Source organism: Balaenoptera acutorostrata, chromosome 6 (genome assembly GCF_949987535.1).
Source record: "Balaenoptera acutorostrata chromosome 6, mBalAcu1.1, whole genome shotgun sequence".
NCBI classification, from domain to species: domain Eukaryota; kingdom Metazoa; phylum Chordata; class Mammalia; order Artiodactyla; family Balaenopteridae; genus Balaenoptera; species Balaenoptera acutorostrata.
The window spans coordinates 22689735-22709389 of NC_080069.1; the positions used below are offsets into that span (position 1 = coordinate 22689735).

At 46.1% G+C, this 19655-nt stretch overlaps 1 protein-coding gene across 2 annotated transcripts in view; it reads right to left on the bottom strand.

The window, feature by feature from the left end:
* Positions 1 to 11038, bottom strand: part of ROR2 (receptor tyrosine kinase like orphan receptor 2) — a 220253-nt gene extending 209215 nt beyond the window's left edge. For both annotated transcript variants that reach the window (XR_009008652.1, XM_057548718.1), the window contains exon 1: positions 10415 to 11038. Coding sequence is in view for 1 of the 2 variants with exons in the window: in XM_057548718.1 (XP_057404701.1) it covers positions 10415 to 11030 (616 nt within the window). In the remaining variant the exon portion in view is untranslated. The remainder of the gene's footprint in view (positions 1 to 10414) is intronic.
* Between the last annotated feature and the right edge of the window lie 8617 nt (positions 11039 to 19655).

Sequence of the window (19655 nt, forward strand, 5' to 3'; positions counted from 1 at the left end):
TACACCCCTACTGCTATGAAAAACAAACCCCTAAAAGTGCAAGATTTGTTTTCAGGTTTTGTTTTGCTTTGTTTTCCATCTAGACTGAGGATGTATAGTCAAAGTATTGGGTCCACATTCACTTGAACTATTGGGTTGGCCAAAAGGTTCATTCGGTTTTTTCTGTAAGACGGCTCTAGTAGCACTTAGTTGTCTTTAACTTAATGGGAAACCCTTTCATTAGACTGTATGTGACAGCTGTCATATCAGTGTGCATTTAAAAAAAGACTTATCAAAATTGGTGAATTTTTGTGTAGCCTTTTTAATATTGAAGATGGAAGAAAAAAAGCAACATTTTCGGCCTATTATGCTTTATTATTTCTTTTATTATTTATTTATTTATTTATTTATTTATTTATTTGGGTGCGTCGGGTCTTTGTTGCGGCAGGCGGGATCTTCGTTTCAGCACGTGGGATCTTCGTTGAGGCGTACGGGCTTCTCTCTAGTTGTGGTGTGCGGGTTTTCTCCTCTCTAGTTGTGGCACAGGCTCCAGAGCCCATAGGCTCTGCAGTCTGTGGCACACGGGCTCTCTAGTTGATGTGCGCGAGCTCAGTAGTTGTGGCGCGCAGGCTTAGTTGCCCTGCAGCATGTGGGATCTTAGTTCCCCGACCAGGGATAGAACCCGCGTCCCCTGCATTGAAAGGTGGATTCTTTACCACTGGACCACCAGGGAAGTTCCTGCTTTATTATTTCAAGAAAGGTACAAATGCAACTGAAATGCAAAAAAAGATTTGTGCAGTGTATGGAGAAGGTGCTGTGACTGATCGAATGTGTCAAAAGTGGTTTGCGAAGTTTCGTGCTGGAGATTTCTCACTGGACAATGCTCCACGGTCAAGTAGACCAGTTGAAGTTGATGGTGACCAAATCGAGACATAAATTGAGAACAATCAATGTTATACCACGCGGGAAATAGCCAACATACTCAAAATATCCAAATTCAGCGTTGAAAATCATTTGCACCAGCTTGGTTATGTGAATCACTTTGATGTTTGTGTTCCACATAAGTTAAGTGAAAAAAACCTTCTTGACCGTATTTCCCATGCGATTCTCTACTTAAACGTAATGAAAATGTTCTGTTTTTGAAACAAATTGTGACAGGCGATGAAAAGTGGATACTGTACAACAACATGGAACAGAAGAGATCGTGAGGCAAGAGAAATGAACCACCACCAACCACACCAAAGGCCGGTCTTCATCCAAAGAAGGTGATGTTGTGTTTCTGGTGGGATTGGAAGGGAGTCTTCTATTATGAGCTCCTTCCGGAAAACCAAACGATTAATTCCAACAAGTACTGCTACCAATTAGACCAACTGAAAGTGGCACTCCACGAAAAGCATCCAGAATTACAACAAAAAACAAATTTTCCATCAGGATAATGTAGGACCCCATGTTTCTTTGATGACCAGGCAAAAACTGTTACAGCTTGGCTGGAAGTTCTGATTCATCTGCTGTATTCATCAGACATTGCACCTTTGGATTTCCATTTATTTCAGTCTTTACAAAATTCTCTTAATGGAAAAAATTTCAATTCCCTGGAAGGCTATAAAAGGTACCTGGAACAGTTCTTTGCTCAAAAAGATAAAAAGTTTTGGGAAGATGGAATTATGAAGTTGCCTGAAAAATGGCAGAAAGTAGTGGAACAAAAGGGTGAATATGCTGTTTGATAAAGTTCTTGGTGAAAATGAAAAATGTGTCTTTTATTTTTACTTAAAAAACCGAAGGCACTTCTCGGCCCACCCAATAGGTTTCTTTTATAGTTGGACTTACTTGTTTGTATTCAATTTTAGTTTCCTGCCATTTTCAGTGATTTAACTTTATTTTTTGAACATGTAGAACATTAACATGTTCATACAAAAATATGTCAGAATGAACTAAGAATAGAAGGAAACTATCTTAACATAGTAAAGGCCATAAATGATAAGCCTACAGCTAACTTCATACTCAATGGTGAAAAACTGAAAGCTTTTTCTCTAAGATCAGGAACAAGACAAGGATGTCTGCTTTCACCACTTCTATTAAATATAATATTGGAAGTTCTAGATAGAGCAATTAGACAAAAATTTAAAAAGAAATAAAGGCATCCAAAATTGGAAAGAAAGAAGTAAAATTATCTCTGTTCACAGATGGCATGACCCTACATACAGATACACAAAAATTCTATTTGAGCTACCAAACAAATTAAACTAATTTGCAGGATACAAAGTCAACAGGCAAAAATCAGCTGCACTATTATACACTAACAAAAATCAATCCAAAAATGAAATTAAGAAAGCATTTCCATTCACAAAAGCATCAAAAAGAATAAAATACTAAGAATACATTCAATCAAGTGGATAAAAGACTTGTACACTGAAAACTACAAAACATTGTTGAGAGAAATTAAAGAACATCTAAATAAAAGGAAAGACAGCCTGTGTTTGTGGACTGTAAGGCTTGTTAAGATGTCCATACTATCCAAAGCAATGTACAGATTCAGTGCAATCTTTATCAAAATCCCAGTGACGCTTTTTGTAGAAATAGAAAATCCATCCTAAAATTCATATGGAATTTCAAGGGATCCCAAATAGCCAAAACAATCTAGAAAAAGAAAATGAGGTTGGAACACTCATACTTCCTGATCTCAAAACATACTACAAAGCTGCAATAATCAAAACACTGGCTTAAGGGCAGACACATAGACCAATGGAATAGAGAGCCCAGAAATAAACTCTACATATGTAGCAAATGACAAGGATGCCAAGACCATTCAATGAATAAAGAACAAACTTTTCAACAAAGGGTGCTGGGAAAACTGTATATCTACATTCGAAATAATGAAGTTGAACCCTTACCTTACACCATCTATAAAAATTAACTCCAAATGGATCAAGGACCTAAAAAAAGCTAAAACTAAAAACTTTCAGAAAAAAGCATAGTGGAAAAGCTTCATGACATTGGCCTTAGCAATGATTTCTTGGATATGACACCAAAACCACAGGTAAAACCAAAAAAAAAAATAAATAAATAAATTGATTCATTAAAATTAAAAACTTTTGTGCATCAAAAGACATTATTAACAGAGTGGAAAAGCAACCCACAGAATGGAAGGAAATATGTGTAAATCATATATCTGATAAGGAGTTAATATCTAGAACACATAGAACTCCTACAACTCAACCAAGACAACCCAAACAATATGATTAAAAAATGAGCAAAGGATTTGAACAGACATATCCAAAGAAGATATACAAATGGCCATGAAATATATACAAATGACATGAAAAAATGCTCAACGTCACTAATCATTAGAAAAATGCAAATCCAAACCACAATGAGATTAAAACCACTTCACACTCATTATGATGACTGTTATCAATAAAACAGAAAATAACAAATGTTGACAGTACGGCGGTTACTCAAAAAATTAAACATAGAACGACCATATGATCCAGCAATCCCACTTCTGGGTGTACATCCAAAAGAACTGAAAGCAAGGACTTGGACAGATATCTGTATACCCATGTTCATAACAGCACTATTCACAGGAGCCAAAAGGAGGAAACAACCCAAATGTCCACCAACAGACAGAAAAAACGGAAAACAAAATGTGGTCTATGCATGGTATGTATGAGCGCGTGTGTGTATAATGGAGTATTATTCAGCCTTAAAAAAAGTACTAACACATGTTACAATATGGATGAACCTTGAAAAGACTATGTTAAGTGAAAGAAGACAGTTACAAAGGGACAAATAATATAATTCCATTTATTTGAGATACCTATAGTAGTCAAATTCATAGAGATGGAAAGTAGAATGGTGACTGCCAGGGCTGGAAGGGGGAATGGGGAGTTGTTGTTTAAACGGGGGCGGAGTTTCAGTCTGGGGGATGAAAACAGTTCTGGAGATGGATGGTAGCAACGGTGGCGCAACAGTGTGAAGATACTTAATGCTAGTGAACTGTACACTTAAAAATGGCTTAAAAGGTCTATTTTATGCATATTTTACCTTAATTAAGAAAAGATCTGAGGTGTCACTTTACGGTTTCTCCTTTCCGTGTTTCTTTTTGCAAAATAAGCAGATGCACACCTAGCCAGTCCCTCCACTCCTGCCCTCCCTCCACGTCTCACGTTCACTTAAGACAGAGCTCCCCCTCGTCACCACTCTTCCTGTAGACTTTAAGCTCCTCTAGAAACGTATCCAATGTTATACAAAGACTATGGCTACCTGGGAGTTATTTCACTGTTGGGAGGAAAATTCCCAATTTCCAAGTGTTATTTCCAAATGTTCTATAAGAGTTGAAAACATAAAATAACATCCTACGATAGGACAGGAAGGTGGCCACTGAAATGAATATGACCCAGAGGTTGTGCCTAAAAGCATTCTCAGCCTGTGACCCCTCACTCCCTTCCTACACCCTTCTTACCATTCATTTGTGGGCTGCTCCCTATTTTAGATGGAACTCTTATGTCCTCACTCAATTCCTCATCATCCCACAAATCCTACTCATTCCCCTTCCCAATGCCCATTGTCTTCCAGGAGCCAAAATGTTGTGTGCATCCCTGCTCCAGACCCCTAAGGAATGACTGGACTTTCCCTTCTGCATCAGTTTTCTCCCAGGATGCTCCTCCCAGGAATTCCTGGGAATTCCCCCAACAAATCCAAGACCAAGGCCCTTGATTCTTCATGCACCTCCTTTCTTGGGTGCAACCACTACCCTCTTAGCTTTCCCACCCCCACCCCCGGGTGCTGCCAAATTATCCTCCGAAAACGTGGCTGCAGCTCGCCATGCCTTGCCCTGCTTATCGCATCACATCCTGCATTTGCCTGGGAGCTAAGATCCTCAGACTCTTGACTCCACACGATTTCCCCTTCTCTGAGGACGGTGCTCTGGCTACTCTTGGTTCCTACTGCCTCTTCCCACATCTGCCCTCCTCTCTCAGCCCTTTCCCGTCTGCAAACACATTCCACAGACACATTCCACCACATCCCACGTGGCGGTTACCAGAGGTAAAGGAGAAGATCTTGCGAGGGTTGGCCACTAACAGGCATTATCACAGATCTGCTTGCTCCAGGAAGTCTTTGGCAAATCACAGCTGATGCACATAAGACTCAGTTCAGACTGGACTGTGAATTCGTCCATAAGTATGTCCTCAAATGTCATCTCCCCACTCCCTCTTCCTCCCCTACTGTGATTTCGTTCCCCACGTGGGAAACTGCTTTTGCATGCCCCCAATGTGCCGGGCACAGGGCAGGTTTCCTTCACCTTTCTTGTGCTGGGATTCTTTTGAATCTGCACTTTAAACCTTCTTCCCATGACATTTGTTTCCTTTCACCACTTGAAGATCTCCCATTACGTCAGACAGCCTAATCTGAGGAAAACAGTCGTCACTATCACCACTTCATGTGCTTTTTTAATGGCACTGAAGCCACGGTGTGCCCTCTCCCAAACACACGCGAACACATACGTGAGTGTGCACACACGTGTTCACATAATCTCGTTTAGCCCCTCACATGCGAATTCTTTAAAGCTAACATTTCCCTCATATCAGCACTGTACAGTATGCAAGCATGTACGCTAAGGTTTTGTTGCCTCGGTCATCATCACACCTCTGCTAAGCCCCTCTTGGGGCACGGCCCTCTAGTTCCACAGATTAGAGTCAATCCATTTCATTTTTGCCTTCAAATCTCCCACAGTCAACAAACAGAACTCTAAGCAAACAAGGTGAAGCTCCTCCTTGGCTCTGGACTCCACAAGACTGTTCCTGAAGCAACAGTGGCCAACACACAGACCCTGGACAAACAGGAGAGTGGCCCACAGAGCTTCCTGCAATGCTGGAAACGTCCTCTGCGTACCTGGGCCATCTGAGCCACCGCCACACGCCGCCACTGAAATGCATCTGGTGGGGTGGAGGAACTGAATCTTTCAGTTCAGTCCAGTTTAATTAATTTTAGCCTAAATAGCTACATGTGCCTAGCGGCTACGATACTCCACAGCACAAGTCTACAACGAGGATTTCTGTCATTGAAGTGCACACTGGGTTAACTAGCCCTCCAGGAGGGCACTGGGGTGTGGAAACTATTAGGCTGGGAGCTTTTGGGACTTGGGGAAAACCCTCCCCCACTCCAGGGGGATTTGAAGAAGCAGCCACATTCTCCCCAGATAACATCTCAAAAGTGACAGAGTGCTTACTGAAGCTCATTCCAGTGACAATTAAAGACACACACACCACATCCCACTGGAACTTAAGACTTTCTAGAGGACAAGCCACTTAGTCTAATTAGGCTAAATTTTTCTGTAATTATCTCTTCCCTTTGGCTTTTGATTTTTTTGGTTCTTTCAGAGATAGAACTTAAAAAACAAAAAACAAAAAAACCAGAAATCCCCAAAATAATACAAACCACACCAACACAATTCCTTATTTTTGAAAAGCCTTCCTAATGTTCAACAATTCCTTGGTCACTCTGCTAATATGATTTTAAACAGATCACACCCCAGACGTATTTTAGACAGCAGCACATGCAAGCAGAGCTATCCCACCCTCATTTCCAACTCGGCAAGCTCCTCAGCAAAACCGAATCAATATATACTAGAAAAAGGAGGCTGGTACAAACCCCAGCCAGTTGCAGCCATAATTAGTGGGCCAGAGCTACTCTTGTTGCTTAGATTTTTACTTCAAAACTCAAGAAGCCCGCACTACCCACCGAACTCTTAGTGTTTCTGTTACAGTGATGCAGTGCAACAATACAAAACCAAAGAACCCAGAGTCACTGAGAAGCGATGTTTTCAAAACCAGTCCTTTCAGCCCAACTGTCCTTTCACGAAGTTACTATTGGCCATGTAAAATTCAGACTTAACCAGCAACGCTTCCTCTGCAAAGCAAGTCCCCCTGGTTACTTTGCTTTGACACCTTCCACGCACGGTACTCATGGAGTCCGCCTGGCAGTCACCACAGGTCCCCAAAGAAGGAAATATCTTAATGACAACTTTCTTCACCGTGAACAGAAATATGTCACGGCCCATAAGGAGCTCCCCGTAGGGCACAGCAGGGTGAACCCAAAGCTCCGCAGCCCAGCCCTTCTCCAGGTGGTAAGCACAGGATGCTGCCGGATCCCCTCCAGGTTCCCAGGGAATGGACGAGATAAACACCAAAAGGCCCCTGACATCAACGAGCATTTTAGAAGATGGTTTTAAACCCTGGGCTCAGATAACAGTAGCCCACTTTCTTTTCCCTGACAACTTGGAATTGTATAATTACAGCTCTCCCTGGGAAAAGAGTTCCAGAGTACACAGATTTCCTATACTTTTTAATCAGAGAAGTCAGAGTTCTGCAGATTAGGGAGGCCAAGGCTTTCACACCCAGTTCCCATTTCAATGATAATGATAACTTTCCACATCCTGGCCTCCTGTGGAATGCATTTTAAAGGAGCGCCACTTCTCCAGCTGAAACCTTGCTTTAGAAATCCCCCTTTAGGAGATTAATCTTCCCTACCTGTCAGACGGGCTGTTCCCCTACTCCTGCATTTCTATCCCATTGATCTCAGAAAAAGATTCCAAAGGATAGGCATTAAACCCAAACTCTGCCAGGCTTAAATGTCTCAGAGGTTAAACCGAGGCTAAAGAGACAAAACGTTCTCGGGGAACAAGTAATTCACTACAAATCACACCATAACAGAGACTGACATACAAACAATAATTACGGCGGTATTTTGACCAAACAATACAAAAACGGTTTAGGAATAAAAATAGAAATGTTATTTCACATTGCCTCGTAAATTTGCAGATCACTCTCACCAAAAACTACTCCTGGTAAACGCACCTTTTTAAACCCATGTTGCTTTTCTGCTTGCAAAATATTAAGCAGATTTCTTGTTAAGTTTTCTAACTATGACTTGCTTTACTAATTAAGAGTTCAGCCTCACTGACTAGAGCCCCTCGGTCACCTATCGCCATTTTTATAAACAGTTTAGTATAGCAGCTCACACGGAATGTCACATAGGGTCAGTGGTGGTCATTGTCTCCAGATGGCATTTTTATCAAGTAGACGTGAGGGTTAAACTTGCTCTCACTGTTAAACATTGAAAATTTTCAAATGTGTGATTCTTCTTTGCTTGGTACACAGCCATAATAAGAAAAACATGTTTCCTTACTATATAGTATATAAAAACTTTTCTTTTTCCATAAAGTCTTCTTATTCAAGATGTTTTCATTTACTTACTTCCAAATGGATCACTATCATTATTTATTACCACCATCACTCCAGGGATCTGGGCCAGAAGTAAACACTGCACTGTCAAAATCGGGGTGGGGGGACCCCAAAACTCCCAGCCTAACCTACCCAGGTGGGCCACACGGTCCCAAATCAGGTATTTATCTCGTTAAGGAACAGAGTCTTCTATAAAAATGTAGAACTTAAAAATCCTTTTAGAGTAACTTTTCCATGTTTTTACATAGTAACTTATGTTTTGTATATAAAATACACTCAAATGACAGGGATTCTTCTTTACAGCTGAAAATATGCCAAACACTCGAATCTCCTGTAATCATAAAATTGTATTCATAGTTTTGAATATGATCATATTCTTTGAATTTCCAGCTAGCCTAGCATTCCAGAAGGAAGAGAATTATAAACAGCTTCCCTGCTCCCTCCCCTATAGAGATTACTATTATTTTACTGGAAAAAGAAAATTACCTCCACACAGGGTTCAAAAATTAATGAAAATGATATTGGATGGCTTTGTTCCTCAGAGATTTCTTAAACTCAACTGTAAAGGACGGCAATGTTTCAACTACTCTGCGCTTTTAAAATGCGAGCAGCCTTTCCAGTCTTGTTACAACCTTTATTTAAGCAACAAACCTATCACCTTTTCTCACATCACCCACCTCCAACTCTTCCCTGACAAATGCAACTTAAACCGCCGCCGGGCATAAGTTTGCGAGGTACGGTTTTGCAGGGCAATTAATCCCCACGAGGCCACCACGCAAACGCTGTGCAAAAGCACGTCGAGTCGCCGGGATAAGCCCCCTCTTCCCCCTCCCACAGCGCAGCAAATGCATCCCCTGACTCGAAAGGGGAGAGGGATTCTAGCGGGGTGAGGGGTGCAGAAATCCACAGGGATGTTGTTAAAACCCCAAAGACTGACTTAGAAGGTCTGGTTTACCTACCATTGCACATTGCACCCTGAGCGGCTTATGCTTTAAGGAACAGCGACATAAATGCAAACCCCTTTCCCAAATCAAGTAACCAGGGATGTGTGACGTAATCGGCTCTTGCTTAAACCCAAACGCCCCCCAGGAAAGGCTGCCCAGCATTCCTATATCGGAGGACTGGTCCCTGGAACGCGCAGCTGGCAGCAGGATACGAGAAGAGCTGAGCCCCCTTCTCGCGCCTGTTGCCTTATTCTCACCTTCCTGCAGAAATGGAGCGGGGGCGGGGAGGGGGAAGCAATGCGTGGAGTGGAGACACTGAGACCCACTCACGTGTAAGGGGCGGCTCACGGATTTCTGGGACGTGAGGCGAACCCCCTCAGCCTCCAAACCTGGAGGCCCCGCCGCGGCAGGGTGCGGGAATCTGGCGAGGGGTGCAGGCCAGGGGTGCCCCGGGGTTCGGGACGGCTTGGCCCCCCTAGGGCGGTCCCCCCAGGTTTCCCCGAACCTGGCGGCAGCTCTTGCGCGCCCCGCGGTCCACGCCGCCCAAGATCGCGCGACCCTCGAGGAAAACGCCACCCGGGAGCCGGGCCCGCCCCTCCAGCCTGCCCGAAGGAGGCCAGGTCCCCAGCAGCCGAAAGGCCGCCCGGGGACCCCAGGCACAGGAAATGCCGCTTCGGCCACCTCCCGGCGGTGGGGGAGGGGGTGAGGGGCCAACAAAAGGGAAGCCAAATCCCCTTTCAACCAAGCGGCGGGGATTGGGAGCCCCCTTCCCCGAGCCTCGTCCCACCGCGGCGCCCGCCCTGGGGAGATCTCGGCTCAGAGGGGGGCGCCGCGGGCCAGGAGCCCTGGAAGGGAACCTCGGGGAGCAGGGCCGAGTCAAGGTCCTGGGAACCTCGGACACGTCTGCGGACCCGGGGCCCGGCCGCATTCACACTCACGACCCTCAGAAACCCCCGGCTAGGGGCTCCCCGCGGGCGCCGGCGCCGCCCGCCCCGGCCTCTGGAAACACTTAGCCGTCCCCAGAGCGCGCCTTATTGAAAGCAGCCCCGCGCGGCGGGGCGCGGGCAGGGGAGCGGGGCCGAGGCGGGTGCGGAGGGGCCCAGTCAGGCGCCCCTCTCTCGGGAGCAGCGGCGCCGGCGCGGCGGCCCGGGCAGAATCACGAAGGAAGGGAAACACGCACGAGACGAAAGCCCCGTGCCCGCGCACGGAGGAGGTGCGCCCAGGCAGGCGCGGACCGGCTGGTCCTACCTGAGGTCCCGGACACGCAGAGCAGGAGAGCGGCGGCCGCCCAGACGGCTGGGACGCACAGCAACGGCAGCGCCAAGCCCTGGGCCATGCCGCGGGCCGTGGGGGCCGGGGCGCTGGGACCGGCGCGGCGCGGGGGCCGGGCGCCACCACCCCTGTCGGCCGCGCGTCCGCTGCCCTTTCTCCCGGGCACTTTGCGAGTTGGTCCCTTTCGAGGAACTCGTGGTCCTCCTCCTCTCCCGACCGGGATGCGCCTCTCGGCTCCGGCCGCCTGGACAAGCACGGGGGGCGGGAGTGGGCGAGCAGGGAGGCAGGGTCCCAGGCTCGCCCGCCCCGATGGGCAGAGCGAGGCCGGCGCCGGCGCCCCCTGCCGGAGGGACACGCCTGCGGCGGGCGGGGCGCGCGGGCAGCTGGGGGCCTGGACCGGGGACCGCAGCTCAGTCCCCGGACGTGCCTCCCGCTCCCGCCCTCGGGCCTGCTCCTCGGGAGGCTTGGCCGCAAAGTTGGAGCCTTGGGGGCGTACAGCCAGACCTCGGGAGGGGGGCTCCCCTCGCCGCAGAGACGCCCGGGGCAGTTGGCACCCATCTTTAGGGGGCGGGACCCCCGGGGGCCTGGTCATAAATCTGTAACTCGGGACGACACTGCGCCCCGCCAGCCGACACCGGGGCAAATCAGAGAGCCACCCGGTCCCAGAAACTGGCGGCGCGGGAGGAAGAGAAGCAGAACGTTCAAGGAAAGAAACAGGCCGCGTTCCCGCCGGCGACTCCCGGCCCCTCCTCGCCACGCTGCGCCCGGTGGGGACAACTTCGTCCCTCCAAAATGTTCAGAAACTGCTAAGAGTGGAGCTGCGTGGAGGGAGCTCTCGGGAGCGCGATGCTATTTGAAGCCACCGCGGCTTTGGGTTTACTGTTAAAAGCAAATTGTGTAATTTTACCCATTAAAGGCCACTATTTGTTCTCTGCAGAGCCTCAGAACATGCAGAAGTAATTTGCTTCACTTGTAAAAGACATTTTGAACGCAATTCAAATAGCATATTTTCTTGCTTATTCTTGGTTTTGCTTAACACATGCAAAGGTCTGGAATTGGAAGGCCTGACTCTCCTGTTTGTAACTTAGGAATTTTCTTTGTTTTTGCTCTCTTGGAGAAAGGATTCGGAACCTCCAGGGGCTCAGTTGTTTGTTTTGTGCGATTTATCTTTTAACTGATTATCGAACAGTTTGTTTGGCGCTTTTGTTCAAACACCATTTCCTGCGAGTGGCGTGAATTCGGCAGAGACCTGGCCTTGGGTGCCAGACCCGCAGACCCCTGAGCTTTCCCCCCTGGAAATGCCCTTCCACCGCCTCACACATGGCAGGAAATAAAAGTCCTCTTGCTGTGGTCTGCTGACAACGTGACTGAGCCAGCCCCGCCCGTTACGCCTGTTCAAATTATTTAGGCCTGTCTGTCTCTGCCGAATCTATTTGGGGGAACATCCCACACAGTTCTCATTCCTAAAGCAGATGAAGGACTCTTACTCTGACTGGCCAGGGGCGGCCAGGGATACAGGGCAGAATGGGAGAAGATGGTAAAATCATTATCCAGCTCCAGCGCCCCGCACGCAGCTGCTACTCTGGCCGCCGCTGGTGCGGGTCTGAACCGCGGACCGCTCTCCCCGGTGTTGTGTGAGCACTGCCAGGTGTTTATCTTTGGGTGTTTCCTCCCTTTTCTTCCCCTGGGGGCCCTCAAGGATGCTTTAAGAGTAAATAAGGCTTTAAGAGTTGGTCTTGAAGCACTAGTTCCAGACCCCTCCATTCCGGATTTAATGAAAAACAGACAGAGGGCAGAGAAAGGTCCTATGAGCCTTGCCTTCAAAAACCGGTTAATCAGCAAAGCTTTGTCCTTTTCGTGGACCTGCGCCCCTTTTGCTTTCCACTGCATATGCTTGAGGTTGTCCTTCCAGAACCATTGGGTGAGCAGCTCTGCCACATTCTTGGTGTGAACTTTGGGGAAATGACCTAATCATGCTTCAGCCCCCCATCTGTCTGCAATTTTCACATGACTGGGTTCCCCACCTGACCCGACAGTTTAAACAGTGACATGTATTTTTGCTGACGGTTTCTTGGGTGGGGTCAGAAATGGGGGTTATATCACACATGATTTCTTAAAGCTTTTTAAAAATCATCTTTTCAGGATTTCTCTTTCCCCAAAATATCCCTACCTATAACTCTGGCCTGCTCTCCCCAACCTCCCCCTCACTCCCTCCTTTCTCCCCTTTCTACAGGTTCAGAACTGAGGGATAAACGCAATAAGTTTACACCTATAAATGGGTAGGGTTGAAATACGCATTTTCTAAATAGTTGGCAGAATGTGGCTTAGATCCCAAGCCAGATTGGACCTACTTATTCCCTCCCACATGTATTAGCTATTGATTGCTGCATTACAAGTCACCCTCAAACCTAACAGCTTAAAACAGTACACATTTATTATTTCACATACTTTCCATAGGTCAAGAATTCAGGAGAGGCTTAGCTAGGCCTGGTTCAGGGTCTGCAATGAGGCTGCAGTCAGATGTCAGCCAGGGCTGCATCATCCGAAGGCTTCACTGGGGCAGGAAGGTCTTCACAAGGTGGCTTGCTCACATGCCTGGCAAGTTAGTGCAGGGTGTGGGCAGGAGGGCCTCTGTTCCAGGCCACACAGACCTCTCCCCAGGGCTCCTTGAGCATCCTCACAACATGGCGCCTGACTTCCCCCAGAGTGAGAGCCAGGTGGCAGCAGCAGCGTCTTTTATAACTCAGCCTTGGAAGTCACGTGCAGTCATTTCCACAGTATCTTGTTGGTTTTGCAGGCCAGACCTCTTCGTTGTAGGAGGAAACTCTATGGAGGCATGTATACCAGAAGACCGATGACCACATCATGTACCTTGAACACAGCCATGCTGTCCCCAGGACAGGCAGTAGGCAAGAGGGAGAGGAAATGATCATGGTGTGAGCCAGCAAGAGTAACAGGAAGAAGCCAGGCACCCTTTGAAGACCATGAGCAAGGAGCCATGCAGATATCTGGGGGAAAGCATTCCAGGTGCAGAAATGGGCCAGTGTGAAGGCTTCAAGACCAAGGGGTCCTGGGGTATCTGAAGAACAGTCTATTGACCATTTGTATACCTTCTTTTGTGAAATGTCTGTTTAAATCTTCTGCTCATCTCTTAACTTCTTATTTTTGAGTTTTAAGTGTTTTTTTAATATGTTCTGGATATAAGCCCATTTCAGGAAGATAAAGATTTAGACATAGATAATATTTTCTCCCAGCCTCTGATGTGTCTTTTAACGTTTTTTACAATGTCTTTTCATAAGCAGCAGTTTCCCATTTTGATGAAATTCAATTTAATCAATTTTTTGCTTTTATGGGTCGTGCTTTTTGAGTCTCAGTAGATGCTAGCTCCAACCAAAACAATCAGTGAGAATCTGGAGTGTTTGAGCATACCAAACTTTACTGCCCTAATGTGAAAAGTTGATAACTACAGTTCACAGGCTTCCGCCCACTGGGCTTTTGTGGGGAGAACATGCAAACTAGTGCAGTGAGATTGTCACTTGCTCATTTTTTTTTTCGCTTGGGACATCCTCAACTGAATTGTACACTTCTCTGACAGCAGCACATGATACAAAAATTAAGTGCAAAACAAGATAAATAACAAAACTTGTAAAACAAGATGGCTTCATTTCCTCACTCCACACTGAGTCCACACAAATAGCTCGGCCATGGTCAGCTGGGACCCCTAGACTATGAAACCCGATGGACATCTTTGTTTCTCTCTTTCTCAGCCTCTCTGCAGCACTTTATCCTGGACCACTCCTTCTGGAAAACACGTTTCCCCTTGGCTTTATGACACCAAGCTCTCCTGGTTCCACTGCTACTTCTTTAGGCTTTCCTCCTGTTCTCCTTTGTTACTCAACCTCTCCACTTGGCAGTTATGCTGGGCACGGTCCTAGACCATACTCTCTTCTCACTCCACACTCCCAAATGAGAAATCTCTTCCAAGCTCATGGCTTCAGCTGCCACCTATACGCCTGGCAACTCCTAAATGTACACATCCAACCTGAACTATTCCCCTGACCTCCAGACCTACATTTTCAATCGTCTCCTTGGCATTTCCACTTGGCTGTCCCAGTGGCACCTCAAACTAAAGTTATCCAACTTGAACTTGTGATCTACATCCCCCAAACCCTGAACTCTGCCTCAAACCTAGTCTTTTTCCTAAATTCCCTCCCTCATGCAATGGTATCCATGTACCTCTATAAGACAGAAGCCTAGGCCCTGCCCTTGACACCTCCCTACATCCACCCCATTGCTACATCCTATTGGTTTTACCTTCTGGATGCCTTCTGTCTGCTGTCCTCCATCACCATTGCCATCACCATAACTCAAGATAATAACACCTTTACCTAGATAAGAGCCTCCGTACCAGTCTCCCCATTTCTACTATCACCCAGCTTCAGTATGCTTTCCACACACGTATATGGAAAGATCTTTCAAACTCAGGTCTAACCAAGTTGCTGCCCAATAGCTTGCTACTGCTCTTAAGTCAAAGACTGAAACCTTTACGTTATGTAAAGGACCTAACCCCACACAAATGCCCAGCCTCATTCTACACCATGTTATCTTTGCTCTTACTTTCCAGCCATTTTGGTCTCTCATTTCCTCAAAAACACAAAAAGCATCAGGCTCCCTTCCACATGGGGACTTTCCACAAGCTGTTCTTTCTGCTTGGAACGTGCTCTCCCTGACTTCCTTCCCTTAGGTAGCATTTACTCCTCCCTTCAGCTGTCACTTCCTCAGGGACACCCTTCCTATCACCATCATCTCACGATGGATCAAGGCTCCATGTAGACAGAGGACCTAGGACTCCACCTGGAGGCACACATCACAGTTATAATCTTACCCATATGATGCAAGCTGACATGATTAGGTCGATTTTCCCTATTGATCTGAACCTCCATAAGAAACAGGCTGGTGTATTTTCACCAATGCCTGAGATGTGATAGCAGCATATACGGGAGGGAGGGAGAGAGGGAGGGAAGGAAGGAGGAAGCAAGGCAGAAAAACTCTGATGTGTTGAACGCTGATTTAACAATAAATTCCTTCATTTACCAGCCTACTGCCTTTCTCTCTAATGTGCAGCAAATCTTTATAAAATAATGCTAGCAGTTTCTCCATTTCACACTTACATGACTGAATAATTTTTTTATGGGTCTATCCCAAAATTACACATCCCTCCCAAACTATAGTGGTTTTATAAAGTATATTTTACTATAGTGGTTTTATAAAGTATATTTTATCTCAAACCATTTATGTCTACATACAGCTTAGGTAGGCTTTTTTGTTCCCAAAAGTTCAGATTCAGGTACGATGAAACAAAGATTCCAGTTTCCACCACTAACTACAAGCTTTAGAAGTTCTAAATCTTGAGCACAATCATTAACACAAAGAAACTTTATCTTAAATTTCCAATCTTTATGTCAAGAAATGGGGGCAGTAGAAAGAGACTGACAGGAATTAATCTCTTCCTTTGTAGTTTATCATTTTGCATGGCAGTGACTCCCACCTGGCAGGGGGTCATCTCAAGAAGGCCCACTACTGGTTGAAGCTCAAGCCTTTATCTCCTTAATCATGCTGAGAAGGTTTTTCTTCCCAGGATAGCAAATGCATGGTGTCTTTCCAACACCAATTCTTCAATGATCCAGACAGCAACTGGGAATCCCATGATTTGACTCTATTCTGACACTCACTACCAGTAGTTAACATCAGACTGCACAGGTTAGGGACCCAGTCCCACAAGAAACCCTCACGTCAGATACCCGTCTCAGGTATTGGGTGCTCAAGATACCTACTCTTCTGCCAACTTGGCTACAATGCGGGGAGGTTCCCACACCCCCCTCCTCAGGTTTAATAATTTGCCAGAATGGCTCACAGAACTCAGGAAAGCACTTTAATTAATATTTCCAGTTTATTATAAAGCATACAACTCAGGAACAGCCAAATGGAAGAGATGCATAGGGCAAGGCATAAGGGGGGTTGCGTGGCACTTCCATGCCCTCCCTGGGTGCACCACCCTCCCAGCACCTCCACATATTCACTAACTTGGAAGTTTTCCAAGCCCTTTCATTTAGGGGGGGTTTACAGATGTTTCATTACATAGGCATGATTGACTAAATCATTGGCCATTGGTGATTGAATTCCACATCTTGCCCCTCTTCCCTCTGCAGAGGTTGGGTTGGGAGGCAGGTGGGGGCTGGGAGTGGGTGACTCTTTAATCATGCCTTGGTTGGTCTTTCCGGTGACCAGCCCCCATCCCAAAGCTCTCTAGACCCCTCCGAAAGTCAGTCACCTCATGAACATAAACTCAGGTATGGTTGAAGGGGTTCATTGTGAATAACAAAAGACACTTCTGTCACTCAGATTTCAAGGGTTCTAGGAGCTCTGTGCCAGGCACCAGGGGCAAAGATTATACCACATTATACCAAATTATACCATACATGTGGTTAGAATATTTTTTCCTAACAGGGCAATTAAAAATAATAGTCCATTCTTTTTTTGAAAAGAAAAGTCAATAAAACCAAGAAGTATTTAAATCATCATGGTCACAACAATAGGATTATTGGATGAAAGTACTAATATTGCTCAGGTTCTTGTTCAACAATATTCCATGCCTAAAATATCTTCCAAATCCCCTTTAAAAATAATTTATTTCTCAGTCTTAAAAGCAAATGTAGAATCTCTATCCCTTATGAGTCAACAGTTATTAGTCTTATTGTCTGTGCTTATATATCCAGCGCCTCTCCTATGTAACAGAGTCTCTGGAATACATAGAAAATTGTCCTGATTCCACTAGTTCAAGCTTCTGGAAGCCTGAGACCTACATTCAGCTGTCTTACATTCAGCCCACTGGTTTTGGTGTATGTTATGGCTTGAATTGTGTCCCCTAAAAGATGGTGAAGTACTAATTCCAGCCACTAGTACCTGTGACCGTGATCTTATTTAGAAATAGGGTCTTTTCAGATGATCAAGTTAAGAAGAGGTCATCAGGGTGGGCCCTAATACAGTATGACAGTGTCCTTCTAAAAGGGGGAAATTTGGGCACAGGGACAGACACGTAGAGAGGGAAGACATACTGGGGAGATTGGAGTTATGTTGTCACAGCCAAGGAAGCTGGAGTGAGGCCTTCAGAGGGATCCTGGTCCGGCTGACACCTTGATCTTAGACTTCGGCCTCTAGAACTATGAGACAATAAATTCTTGTTTGAGCCTCCCTGCCCTGATGGTTTGTTGCAGCAGTCCCAGGACGCTAATATAATGTAATACGTGGGTGCAGCCCAGACGTAGTCCTTTCAAATTACTTACTATTAATTATAAAAGTATTAAACACAACCCAAGATTGTCCAATATAAAAGTATCTAAACTAGGGCTTCCCTGGTGGCGCAGTGGTTGAGAATCTGCCTGCCAATGCAGGGGACACGGGTTCGTGCCCCGGTCCGGGAAGATCCCACATGCCGCGGAGTGGCTGGGCCCGTGAGCCACAATTACTGAGCCTGCGCGTCTGGAGCCTGTGCTCCGCAACAAGAGAGGTCGCGATAGTGAGAGGCCCGCGCACCGTGATGAGGAGTGGCCCCCGCTTGCCGTAACTAGAGAAAGCCCTCGCACAGAAACGAAGACCCAACACAGCCATAAATAAATTAATTAATTAATTTAAAAGAAAAAGTATCTAAACTAGATGAAATACACACACACACACACATTTCCTGTGTTAGAGGAAGAAGACCACAGTGCCTTCTCCTCCATGAGGGAGTGAGTGCTAGTTCAGCGATTGCTTCATCCATGTGAATGCTCTTGCTTTCTGGGAGGGGGGTAGGAGGACCAGAACTGGATCCACTCCAAGGGCTGTCATCAGAGCGAGATTCAGAGCTTCCAGGAAAGACTTGATCTTCCAACTTTAGGCGAGTAGAGCAGCAGCGTGCAGCCCCTTGGAGGGAGCAGTGTTTTCATACTTAGGAAATCCTAGTACACTGGTGCTAGATGTGGTGGGTGCTCTGCAACCCCTCCCACAAGGTGTTACAGGTCTAACAGAGATGCAAATGAAACCACCCTGGTACTTCAGTGCTGCAAGATGTGGTGGCTCTCTCTGGGATTAGGCAGTCCTCAAATGTGAGCTGATGGGGTGTTGTGGCCAGAACAGGAGCTGAGGGTCATAATTCCCTCACAGTTCAGAAGGCCAGTAGCAGGATGATGTACACAACGTCCAGTCTCTCATCATCCCAGAATGGCACACAGCCATTCTCCTTTTTCACTGAGACTTTGGGAGGGCATCAGGGATACCCACCTGAATGTATGACAATGGGGCTCTTGTGGACATGAGAGTGGCTTTGCCAAGGCAGGAAGATAAATACCTTGTGTGTCAGCTGGAGTTGCATACCAGTGTCACTAGTACCTGGAAACCCTGGGAAGTTGAGGCGGAGAATCGCCCTAGAAGGGTAATTGGGAGAGAAGCACAGCAGACAATCCTGTTGGTCTCTCCTATAACAGGCAGTCAACAGAAAAGTCAACATAAATGGCCAGTACACAAAGAAAAACAAATATTTAACTGACTAGTAATCAGAGAAATGCAAAATGAAGTAAAATCTCGTTTTTGATCTGGCAAGCACTTTAGGAGAAAACGATACCCCCAATCATTGTGGTTTACAGCCATTTTGAAGGGTAACTCAGCAGGATGTATTAAAATTTGATGTGCGTGCCTTATGACCTAGCCATTTAGTTCTCTGTATACAGAGTTAAGGAGAGGAGTTGTACTGTTTATTGCAGAATTTCACTTATCTCTTGCCACGTAGATAGCTTAAACACTTAATAGCTTAAAACACTTAATAAACCCCAACACTTAATAGCTTAAAACAACAATTCATGATTAGTCCTCAAGGTTCTATGGGTCTGACTGAGCTCAGCTGGATGATTTTCCATTGGGGTGTAGGACACTGAAGGCTCAACTGGATTAAACATCCAAGATGGCTTCTTCACTTACATGTCTGGCACCTTTGTGTTCTTCCACTTGGCCTCTGTCTCCAGGGGAAGTGTGGGGTATGTCCTTCTCCAAGGCCTCTGTGGGCCTCTCTCTCTTCAGAAGGGTATTGGATCTCTTACACTGCGGCCAGCTCCAAAGACCACAGAAGTGAAAGCTGCCGGTCTTTCCTAAGGCTTAGTCCTAGAGCTATTACAGCACCAATTCC